General features: G+C 38.1%; 1 protein-coding gene across 1 annotated transcript in view; it reads left to right on the top strand.

Annotated features, from left to right (window-relative positions):
* The first annotated feature begins 11,717 nt into the window (after window positions 1–11,717).
* Window positions 11,718–13,102, top strand: part of bmp7b (bone morphogenetic protein 7b) — a 103,778-nt gene continuing 102,393 nt past the window's right edge. The window contains exon 1 of the mRNA XM_056449524.1: window positions 11,718–12,313. Coding sequence (XP_056305499.1) covers window positions 11,914–12,313 — 400 coding nt within the window. The 5' untranslated portion in view covers window positions 11,718–11,913. The remainder of the gene's footprint in view (window positions 12,314–13,102) is intronic.

Below are 13,102 nucleotides of genomic sequence, written 5' to 3'. Positions count from 1 at the left end.
ATGAAAAGGGGGAAAAAGGAGAGAAGCTTTAGAAGGCCTTTGAGCTGTTGTGGGAGAGTGTGAACACTAAAGTGTGTGTATGTTATTTCAGACTGGAATTAGCACATCTTTTGATTTCAGTACCATAATTCAACCTGTAGAGGACTAAGAAGAGAAATTAGACTGATTCAAGCAACACAGGCTCAATCCACCAGAGGCCGCTGTGTACGCTTTTTCAGATCTCAAATTTTTTTTGAGTGCCATTCGCGCCTGTTGTTCTCGCATAAATCTACCAAAGTCTGCTGTCGACTGACCGATTAACTGACCCACCCTCCTCCATCCCTAAACCCAACCAACAGTGTTTTTAAAAGCACTAACTGACCCGCCCACCCACTTCCGTAAACCAAACCGACAGTTTTAAAAAGCAATCCAGAAAAAGAAAAGCCCTTGCCTGATTCTTACCACGTTTTCAGATTTTACCACATTCTCACCCTGTTATTTACTTGCTTATTTTATTATTTGGCTTCTGTTTTTGTTTTATATGCTTTTTGGAACCGTTCTTCACCTGACTCGAAGCCCGTCATCGTGGTCAACTCCTCTCTTTCTCTCAACTCCGCCAACGTACATGGCAAACTTACTGGACAAACTGGTAATAGCGGGAAAGCCGTCCATACGGAGGTAAGTGATCAGCTGGTAACAGCAAAAAGGAATGCCGTCATATTCATTTTAAAGACGAAACGCAGCCATATGTACTTCTGGCTACATAATTTACAATCTCTAGAAATGTATATAGGGCTATGTTTTCAGAATGAGCCTATGTTGGATTAAAGAGACAGCAACACAATAAGAGACATTTGGAAATCAGTATTCATTAAGGATGCATTTCAAAGTTTTCTATTTCTTATTTCTAATTATTACAAATTTTGTGTAAAAATGTTGTCATTATTAAGAGCTTTTTGTTGTTGTTTTAAAAAAAAATAATGTTGTAGGCGTTTATATAAATTCTTGAACCACACAAAACCAACCCACCAAACAATTTTGTGGTTGATTGAACAAGCCTACATTTGGTCGGTGAATATCAAACAGACATCTAAGAATAGCCCAAATTTACAGCACAAATGACCCACAGCACAAATTTAGCTTTATTTTAGCCAAGCTGTCAATATTTAGATATCTATACTTTTTTTAAACACAAAAAAAAAATGCGCTGAAGGTTTTTAAATCTTAAACCTGTTTCACAGATAGTGTTGATCCACGAAAAAAAAAAATTGCTACAGCTCCTTCTGTGTGAATGCAAACACATTCTAGTGCAGGGGTGCTTATTAACTTTTTCATATGAAGGGCCAAAAACCAAATATCATTGATAGCCATGAGCCTAAGATAAATTCCAAACTATTTAACGTTAAAGTTGCCATGGGTAATATGCAAATTAATTTCATAATATAAAAAATAAATAGAAAATATTACTTTGAATTGTACAAAACTAATGCAGTATAACTCTTTAAATTAGAAGTTATTTCAACAAAAACATAAATAATCACATTTATAACACAGTGGAGTTGAATGCTGAATACACAAGTCATGCCTTCGCCTTGATTTGCTCACCAAATTCTCTGCATTGTCCTCTATCTATCGCATGTACATTTTAAACTAAATTTCATTAATTTACACCATTTACATTAAAACATTTAATTTCAGATAGGTTTTTTTGTACCTTAACAATAAAACAAACAAATATAAGGTTACATTAAATTTTAAAAGATAATTTCTAAACCATTCTCAGATGGCATGGTGGGCCAAATTAAAGGGCACCATGGGCCAACTTTGGCCCATGGGCCCCAGTTTGAGCATCTCTGTTCTAGTGGAATCAGTTCCAATCCAAACTTTATCAGTAACCAAACAAATGTTTTGGTTAATTTTTATGTTTTTTTTTTAATCTGTTATGCTTCCTTGTGTTCCTCATCTTCTGCTCTGAAGTGCGTTTCCCAAACAATGACATAACTCATGGCTGAACTATCATAGTACGATGCATGGTTTGGGAAAAGAACGATATAGTGACGAGTGTTTCCCAAAACCTGTAGTTGCTTTGTTAAATCGTTTGAACCACATTAGTTATAACCTAAAACGTCTAACCTATAACATAATGACGCTCTAAACAGGGTGGAGTAACAACTTCTTCAGAGAAAAAACATGTAATTTTTATGTTTTGAAAGCAAATTACATGTAATAGATATGACATTAGTGTTTTTTTTATAATTCCAAGTTAAAATTTTGGAATGTTCAAAAGGAATAGGGCATAGGGGGGATAACTAGGAATAGAACACAACCAGGAACTATGCTTCTACTGCTTTAGAGGTGTAGATGCACGTGTACAAGTTTGCGACACAGTTTGCGAATGTTCGTTTAGAACGACAGATTTGGGAAATGCCAAATCAATGAACTATGTTTGTAATGACGGAACTTGCGAACTTAGTGGGCTAACAATGGTTTTTGAAAACGCACCCCAGGTTAGTTGTGGTTTCTTTAGTAACTTATTTTTCAATCAGTTATTATTGTTTCTTTCTTCTGGAATCGCTTGAGAATTCCTTTGTGGATTCATTCAATTTTGTTTTGTGTAATCCTTCATTGATTGATTTTTATTACAACCACAAACCATTTCAAAATGATAATGTGTATTTGACTACACAGACTTCAAACTTGCAAATTTATCTCTAAACTGGTAGCTCTGTGGCTAAACTGGTAGCTCCTGTGAAGAAAGAGTTCATCTTTCTTCACTTGATTACTCAAATTTATATCACTCAACAGTTTGCAGTGTGGTTTGAGGTTGTTTAGACTGAGAAGAACTGTGACCTTTTTTATCTTGCATTTTAAGACATGATGCAATAGGGGTCTACTATAGTGTGTAAACAATCAGGCAAGCTTTTAGTTGCTCTCCAGTCTCATAACTGTTAGGTTAAGTGAAAAGGAAATATGGATCTATGTGGTCAACTGTCAAGCAGTTTGTCAGCACATTGTGAAGCTGATATGAGAAGTAACATGGTAGCACAGATGACATCACTTCTTAGCAAGCAGAACATTTTACATCATACATAGTTAATTTACATCATGAACTAACATTTTCTTACTTCTAAGTAGGTCTCTCTACACATTTTGACGCTCTGGGTACCCCTGCGCCTCATTTTACAATGTGCAGGGGCCTAATGCAAAAGGCATCTGCAGTTTTATCGTTATGATGAAATGACTTATTGGGTAATATTTTTACCGCTATTGGTATGTGAGTTTGTAAACTTATGCTACTTACATTATACTATGAACATATTTACAAGCACGTAACCATCTGCAAGCACTAAACACAACCATTTGTCAATATAAAACCCTGGATATAGCAGGTAGTAGCAGATATATAGCAGATACAACTGCAGTCACAGTTTATTGAAAAGATATGAATAGTCTTCTGAGGCAGTGTGAGTTGTTTCTGGATGAACGTTGTACCTTGTGCATTTTGTTTGGAAATGAAAATCAAGTTGACATCAGTGTCAAACGTCCAACCTAAAATCGACCAAATATCAACGTCTAATGATGTTACAGCTTGACGTTGTGTGGACGTTACCACTATGACGCCTATCAGATGTTGGATGTTTGTTGCCATACCTGACGAATAAATATCAGTATGTGATGTCAATATGACGTTGGTTTAAGATGTTGGCTCGAAGTTGCATTTTGGTCACTTTCTAACACATCCTAAAAACAAACAAATAGCAATTTGAGTTCATTATTGGGCATCAAAATAACGTCCTTAGATGCTGGCTAGACATTGAATTTTGGTCACCTGACATCACACCCTAAATCTAACTTAATATTAACGTCTTATGACATTGTGTGGCTGCTGGGCAATAACTAAATGCATTAAAGAATGTTACGTTTACTCACATCCACGAATTAGTTGTAAATGCATCAGCTTTTCACAGCACAATACTGACTACTCATGAGTACTTTTGAAAGGGCTACTTTTTACTCATACTTTGAGTAATATTTACAACAGATACTTTTACTCTACTTGCACTACATTTTTATGCAAATAATGATACTTTTACTTGAGTATGATCTTTCAGTACTCTTTCCAACACTGTTTGTATGCGAGTTGCTGTGGATAAAATCATCTGTTGGCGACAGTGGCGAGGAACAAAACTTCACTAGTTGATGGAAACGTAAACCTCGAGAGAAACCAGGTTCAGTTGGGCACGATCATTTCTCCTCCATCCAAACTTCTTGTGCAGAGCTGCAGTCTAGGCGCTGGAGGCTGAAGAATGCTGGACATCCATTGTGGAAAAGCTGCAGGTGTGAGTAGGTCACTGGCGGGTGTTCAGGCTGGCCCGCGGGATCGATGCAGAGACTCGTCTATCACTGGGGTTTTTAAGGTATCACTTTCATGTTCTCCGCTGCTCCATGACCGCCGCAGCATCTGCTCAAGATACGGCCTAGTCCAGGATTATGGATACCTTCATCATTACTTCCCTTGCATATTTGAATGAAGGTGTAAATTCATATTAAAATATTCATATATATATATATATATTTTTGGGCAAAGTATCTTTAAGTTGTTGCACATAATATATGAATGTAAATGGAATAAGAACAATGAATCTTATTTTCAGTTAAAAGGTTAGGTCATGTCTTTTCTCACAAGGTATTGTTTGTGTTCTCGTTTTCCCATGTAGTTCTTTCTTCCAAGGTAACCTGGCAAGATCAGTCTCCATGAGAACACGAGTCCATTCTCTTCATTCTTGGGATTGAGAAACAGCGTTTCTCTTTTGCGTTTGCGAATTTACAGATTTCATATATGCGCCAACAGCTTCTAACAGCGTAAAGACCAAGGAAAACATGATCTTGCATCATTTGACCACTTTAAATGGAATCTTTGTTTGAAGACAGCAAGTCACATACACTGCTTTAAGTTTTATTCAGCAGTGTTCTTTTAAGCATAAGGATAAACACTCGTGCATTGTTTTCCTTTCCCCTCATCTCTTTTGCGTAAATGCCTGGCCTTTGTGTACATTCCCTGCTAATAAAAGTTTGTTTTCAAGAGGGTGAGTGAGGCTGAGAGAGATTGTGCTTGAAAGAGAGAGTCACTGGGAGATCCCAGGGTGCTGTTCTGCTTAACTTCCCCCGGTCAAAAGCTCCTCAGTGTGGCTATCCAGGCCACCAAATCAGCCTGTGCCCGCTGTTTACTGTGCTGGTCACAAGGGCCACTGGAGCTGGAACAAAGGGGGGTCTGTTCCTATTGTCCTTCCCCAGAATGACAGCTCTCTGTTGGGCTGAGAGGAGGACCGGGGGCCCTGGCTCCCATATACAGCCATGGCCGACGGTTATAACTGAAACCATGTCCTTTGCTTTTAAGTCCTCAATCAGACGCCGCCTCAATGTAAACACCTGCAGCCATTCACCCTATCTAATGGAACCGGAAAACACTGTTTACATGGTTAGGGCTACTACTAATGAGCATTTAACACTGAACAAGGACAAAATGGTGTAAAAAACACAATGCGGATGGATTAACCACATTTATTTTTATTTTATTTTCACGGCTGAAAGTTATTCTAAATGAGTATTAAACAAAATAAGCGGTGTAAAGCAGGCTGACTTCCTCTCCATCCATCTTCCCAAAACCTAAATCAAAGCAGCTGCTGTTTCACATCTGGCATTGCCCAGCTCCCCTGGCACTGAATCCGCTTTAATGAGTGTACCTGACACCTGTGCTCGAGGCTAAACTGTTTATGAAACAATATCTCCGCAACTGATGCTTTTACACATGACTCCGTGACTGGAGGTTAATGTGGCGGTGTGACAGAATAAACCACTCAGGTGAGCTCCAGAAGTGTCACATTAAACAGAGTGTTTAAGAGGTGCTGAGCTTTAACGGGCAGGTGGTATCAGGCTCACACAACAGCTGTCCACCATCTGAACATCCACATCTGGCTGTTTTAGTCATTATGAGCATTTATATGGATCACAAAGGAGTTCTTTGTAGTACCGTTGTTGTTTCTTTTTAACAGCAATAAAACAATTTATTGATTGTAGGTATCTTTTATAGGTATCTTTGTAGATGAACTAATAAGTCTGACCCCACCACATTGTTTCCTTCAAGAAAAATCTAATATGATTATTATATTGGATTTTTGTAGACATTAAGCTCTATGTCAAACAAATATAGATGGCAGTAGAAGTCTTAATGCCTCATTTATTATATAAATTATATAATTATTATATAAATGGACCAACCCAGGCTCATTCTGAAGACCTACCTCTATATAAATTTCAGGAGAGTGCCAAATACGTCCCAGGAGATAAGTTTTTTAGTTTTTGTTATTCGGAATCTACCAGAGGGCGCTGTGTATGCTTTTTCAGATCTCAAATTTCACTTGCCATTCATGCCTGCTCTCCTCACGTAAATCCACCAGAGGCCGATCCCCCCCACTCATCCACCCCCTTCCCTATACCCAACCAATAGTGGGTTAAAAAGCACAGATTGACTTGCACCCATTCACTTCCTTAAATCCAATCGAGAGTGTTTTGAAAAGCAATCCAGAAGAAGAAAAGCCCTCTAATTTTTACCACATTTTCAGATTTTACCACATTCTCATCCCTGTTTATTTGATTTTTTGGCTTTTGCTTTTCTCTTACCTGCTTTCTGGAATCGTTTTTTTATCAGACTCAAACCCCCGTCGTCATGATCAACTCCTCTTTGTGTCTAAAGCCCGCCAACGTTTGCTGCGAGCCACTGGACAAACTGGTAACAGTGGAAAAGCTGTCCATATGGCTGTAAGCGGTCTGCTGCTAGCGTGAGAAGGAACAGCATCATACCGCCCAGTATTGTTCATTTAAAGGCGAAATTGAGCCAAACATACTTCTGGCTACATAATTTGCGATCTCCAGAAATGTATATAGGGCTACGTTTTCAGAATGAGCCTATGTTGGAATAGACTGTTGAATCATTGGTTCACGCCATTCATTCAAGTTTTTTTTCCCTCTCCGCTGTCGCCACTGGCTTGCATGGTTCAGGATCTGTAGAGCTGCGCATCGTTGGATTTGCTCTTCAGTGTTTGGACTCTCAGTAGTGATTATTAAACCACACTGAACTGAGCTAAACTGAACTGAACTTAAACACTACAAACTGAACTACACTGTTCCTATTTACTGTGACCTTTTATGTGAAGCTGCTTTGACACAATCTACATTGTATAAGCGCTATACAAATAAAGGTGAATTGAATTGAATTGAATTGAATTGAATTGAATTCATGCAGATTCATTCAGAAATGAAACACTGCTGTATTTGGTTTGGAGATGCACAAGATTTGTGCTGTGGTTTTATAGGTAATATTTTTATTGGCAAAATAACAAAAACATGATCGTTTATAGGGCGGCACAATACTAGAAAAATATGCGATATGCAATATTGTTGTTGAGTGTAAAACACTATTTTATCAGCAATTAAAAAATAATTTATTAATTTAATGATCATATGAAAGAAACAGGTAATAGATATTTTTTGTGCTTAATTCTAATTACTTACCCCTATATACATTTCTGGAGAGAGCAAAATATGTACCAGGAGGTACATTTTTTTTTGCAGTTTTTGTTTTCGCGAATCCACCAGAGGCCGCTGTGTGTACTTTTTGAGATCTCAAATTTCTCTCGCGAGTGCCATTCGCGCCTGCTTTTCTCACGTAAATCCAAAAGCAAATCAAAAGCAATGAAGAAAAAGAAAAGCCCTTACGGCAGCCTGATTTTTACTACATTTTCAGATTTTACCTCATTCTCATGCTGTTATTTACCTGTTTAATTTTTTTTTGTTTGTTTTTGTTGTACCTCCTTTCTGGAACCATTCTTAACCGGACTCCAGTCAATGTACATGGTAGTACATGGTGAGCCACTGGGCAAACTGGTAACAGCAGGAAAGCCATCCATATGGAGGTTATCAGTCAGCTGGTAAGTGAGTAAAGGAACCGCGTCATACCGCCCCGTAGCATTCATTTTAAAGATGAAATGCAGCCATACGTACCTCTGGCTACATAATTCGCAATCTCCAGAAATGTATATAAGGCTACATTTTCGGAATGAGTGTGTTTATGTTGTTTTACGGTGTTTATGTTGCTTTAAAAACACCGCAAAGTACTGAAAACTTTGGCTGAAATTCTGATTCTTCTTGGCTGTTCTTCTCTAGTCTCCCAGCATAAACAGTTATTTTCATTTCTAGGTTCACCTAACAGCACCTTTTGGTGGGTATAAAAATAGTAAAGGCCCCATCTGATTGGTCAGATTTAGATAAACAGTGGTTTCACTGTTTTAAATAGGTGTTTGTGCCCTCCTAAAAGTCACAAGCACTGATAATGAATAACAAGAAGCTACCAAATAGTTACAATTCAAAGTAAAATCTCTCTAGTGGATGTTAAAATTATGACAGCACCATGTTGCTTGTGGCATTATGGAATGACATATGTCTATCCATTCTCACCACGAAGGCATCAAAATCTGAAGCATGGTCAAGCACCTTCCGCATCAGTATAAAGACACCAAAGGTGCCCCTTGGCATCTCTATACCGACACAAAAGAAATTCTATTGCTTTCAATGGGTTGCCTCAGGTGGCACATCAAGATGCTTAAAGCCTCATATAATTACCAATAGATGTCAACACAATTTTTAAAACCTGGTTTAAGCCTATTATCGCAGCCATTTTCATATAAAATTTAAAGGAGACTGAGGCGATAATTTAGCAGTGTACAGTTCATGAGTGAATCAAAAAGGTTTTAGGGGGGCTGAATAGAAATTTAAGGGAGCTAAAGCCCCCCTAAATGTGGCCTAGCAATCCCCATGGACACAACATATAGGCACTCACAACAGTGTTTATATAGAACCCTCAATGTGGATTGTCATACAGATCCACACTCTTCTACACAGGTCTTTCCACCTACTTCACTGGCTGAACTGTGAAGTAATTGGAGGAGCTGATTATACTATTACACAAAACGACATTTTTACACCATCTCTGACATACAAAAAAGCAGAAAACAACAGCAAAATATGGAGAGCCAACGACGTAAAAAAACTGTCAACCCAGGCTCATTCTGAAAACGTACCTCTACAGACGTTTCTGGAGACCACGAAATACGTCCCGGCGACATGTTTTTCTATAGTTTTTGTTTTTTCGCAAATCCACAAGAGGCCGATGTGTACGCTTTTTGAGATCTCAAATTTCCCTCATGAGTACCATTCACGCCTAATGTTCTCGCGTAAACTCACCAGAGGTTTTTTGACAGACTTTTTGACTGACTGAGCGAATGACTGAATAAACGATCGACTGACCCACCCTCTCCCTTCCCTAAACCCAGCCAATTTTATCGATTGACCCACCCAACCACTTTCCTAAACCCAACCAACACGTTTCAAAAGCAATCCAAAAAAAGAAAAGCCCTCTATTTTTTTTTACCACGTTTTCAGATTTTACCACCTTCTCACCCTGCTATTTACTTGTTTATTTTATTTTTTGGATTCAGTTTTTTTCTTACCTGCTTTCTGGAACTGCTCTTCACCAGACTCAAACCCCGTCGTCCTGGTAAATTCCTCTCTGCGTCTCAAGTCCGAAAAAGAATGGCATCACATGGCCCCGTAGCATTCGCTATGTAATTCGCGGTCTCCAGAATCGTCTGTAGGGCTACGTTTTCAGAATGAGTCTATGTTGAAAACAGTGTTCTTGTCTGGATCAAAGAACGCACTGCAAAACATCATAATTTTCACCATCTTTTCGCCTTAAACACCAAAAACATCATCATTTTGAGGAAGACACGTGTTTGGTAATAGGCGTAATTTGACTCATTTGGCTTTCCATATCTTTGGCGTCCTCATACTGATGCAGAAGGTGCTTGACCATGCTTCAGATTTTGATGCCTTCGGGGTGAGAATTGGTTGCATATGTAAACATCAAAATCAAAATTTTAAATCAAATTCCGATGGTCCCCACTGTTTTTTCTATTTCAAATGCACAAAACTGATATTGACATTTACACATTTGGCAAACACTTTGGAACATTATTTTCAATCTGTTCAAGGTAAATATTTTATCAGTGTTTGTGCTGTCTGGAATCAAACCCTTGATTGCTATTGCAACACAACTCTCTACTAAATGAGCATTGATGAAATGCACAAAGCATTTTTTGGGAAAGTAGAGGTTAGGATGCAATCAAACAAAACAAAAAAAGCAGGCTTTATGGTTGATACAATGATTTAATGACAGACAAATTTAATGTTAAAAGATATGTGCTAATATTGAAATTACATATAGAGCTATTTTACATCGACATTGTGCATCATTATGCAGCAGGTAGCTCATGCTCCAGACTGTGTTGAAAGGTTGCAGGATTGGCTGAGGATTGTTAAAAATATTGTTCAGTTTCTTGCAGACTGATTGTTTTGTTCTCAGTATTATCAAGAACCATGGATATTAATTGGTTTTCCATGTGTGTTGCTTTTTTGGCTCTCAAAATTGCTAAATTCTGCTGAAGGAAAATGACACTAGGCCTACATCTTGGATGCCCTGCGGGTAAGGGTAGTATTTTGGGTGAGGTTGTGGATTAAGACGACTAAGTGATTGAAGAAGTTTTATCTTAATGCAGTAATATTCTATTCTTATGCACAGTGATTCACTTTCAGTTGTTCCTTTTTACAAGATCTAAATAAGGTGTTTCTTCTTATTTTATAAAGTAACTGAAAGAGTGTGAAAATATAAAAACTTTGGTAACACTTTAGTTTAAGTTACTGTTCCCACTTTTAACTGCGTATAACCTGCTTTTTAAAATTAAAATATTGGCTATTTATTAGTACTTATACACCCCAAACCTAATACCTAAACCCAACTACTATCTATGAATAAGCAGAAACTTATTGAGCTAAAAGTGATGAAAATAATATATATATATATATATATATATATATATATATATATATATATATATATATATATATATATATATATATATATGTATATATATATATATATATATATATATATATATATATATATATATATATATATATATATATATATATAATTGTGAAATATTTGATATGTGATCGAGAATAGGATCAAGTTATTAATGACAGAACTATTATTATTATTATTATTACACTAAACGTTTTGTGCGTATAAGCAGAATCTGCAGATATGTTGTGGTTTCAGATGAACGCGTCATTCCTACCGTCATTTTTATTTATGTAGGCCTATTTATTTATTTGTCATTTTCATTCTGTTATTTTATTATGTGCCGATGATCGTGACATTGAGACAAATACGGGGTCAGGCAAACCTCCCATTATTCTCAGCCAGCGTGTAACGAATGTTTTCTCCTTGCTTTTAAGATGTAATCTGTGCCCTCGGGTAAGCGCTCCAGCACCACAGCTATAATAACAGCGGTATAATTCACTCCGCTTGACATGTTGCAATATTTTGACACAGCGAGACGCGCGTCGGGGCAACGTGCTGTCGCCGCAGGTGCATTTCTGGAAACGGGCATCCACGGAGCGCGTAAGCGGCCTCCACCCATCATTACAGTTCACAGACAAGTATCTGCGGAGATAACCCGACGGCCCTCCCGTTATCAGTCTCTGGGTTCTCATACCTCCCACTCTTGCCTTTGTTAGCGGAGTCTTTGCGTTCGCGCTTCGCTCCTCCTCCTCCTCCTCCTCCGGTTTGCCATCTATACTCGCGATCCTCCGTGCATCTGCAGGTTGTGCGCTTTGGAAACGCAACAGGTTATATGCGAGTGAATGAATCAATGGGAGAAATGCGGGAACTAAATTACTAATTCAACCTGCGACAACGTTTCACTGATCATATTTGGCTGATTGTATTAGTGTGTAACTCTTGCGCGAAAGTTCATCATGGTTTCGTTGCTGGATTTAAGCGCTCTTGTCCTGTCGCTGGTGTGGGGATACTGCGTCCTGGCAGACACTGTCTTTACAAACTTTACCCTGGACAACGAGGTGCACTCGAGCTTCATCCACCGGCGCTTGAAGAGCCAGGAGCGCCGGGAGATGCAGCGGGAGATCCTGTCAATCCTCGGGTTACCGCACCGGCCGCGGCCGCACCTCCACGGCAAGCACAACGCCGCGCCGATGTTCATGCTGGATCTGTACAATGCCATGTCCACCGAGGGAGACGAGGAGGGCTTCTCGTACCCCTACAAGCCCGTTTTCACGACTCAGGGACCGCCGATCGCGACTCTTCAGGACAACAACTTTCTGAACGACGCGGACATGGTCATGAGTTTTGTTAATCTAGGTAAGATGGTCACGCGCGCGCTGACAGCTCTGAGATGTCAAATATCACATTAAACCTTCTTTGGCATGCCATAGAAAACTGCAGCTATCAGTGATCCCTGTTCAATTCACTGATTACAAATGTACACATTCTTGTTTACAACACAAATGGACCACATTTTGGCTTTTGCTTACTACAATAATTAATGATTTAGTTAATCAATAGAAATACTAAAATACTTTCAACTTTAAAATTACTTTAAAATTTCAACTTTGACCCAAAGTCCCTATATAGGCAAATAGTTTACAAAATATTGAACTTACGTATAACATCCTAAGATGTAGGTGACTTTTTCTTTTCTTTTCTTTTCTTTTCTTTTCTTTTCTTTTCTTTTCTTTTCTTTTCTTTTCTTTTTTCTTTTTTCTTTTTTTTTCTTTTCTCCCCCCCCCAATAGAACATTTAACAGCTGAAACTGTGGTCCTTGGTGATTTGTAAAATGAAAGTCAACAGCTAGTTCTTTGAGAATCAAATAAATAGACAAACATGCAGGCAAAACAAAATTTATACACGTGGCTCCTGACAACACACATAGTTCAAGTATAGTTAAGCAACTCTTGGTATGGGGCCCCATTGAAACTCAAAACATTCTCTTTCTCTATAGATATTTTTCCTCTGTAGATTCATTTATTATTAGTATTATTATTTTCTGTAAATAAACTGCATGTTAAAAATATATTTAAAATAGAAACTTTATCTTCTTAATGTAAAATTGAATTGTACCCATCGCTTGGCCCACACGAAATCTGCACG

The sequence above is a fragment of the Danio aesculapii genome, chromosome 23 (genome assembly GCF_903798145.1).
Source record: "Danio aesculapii chromosome 23, fDanAes4.1, whole genome shotgun sequence".
Taxonomy (NCBI): Eukaryota; Metazoa; Chordata; class Actinopteri; order Cypriniformes; family Danionidae; genus Danio; species Danio aesculapii.
Note: the sequence above shows the minus strand (reverse complement) of the source record. Positions and strands in the feature narration are given on the sequence as shown.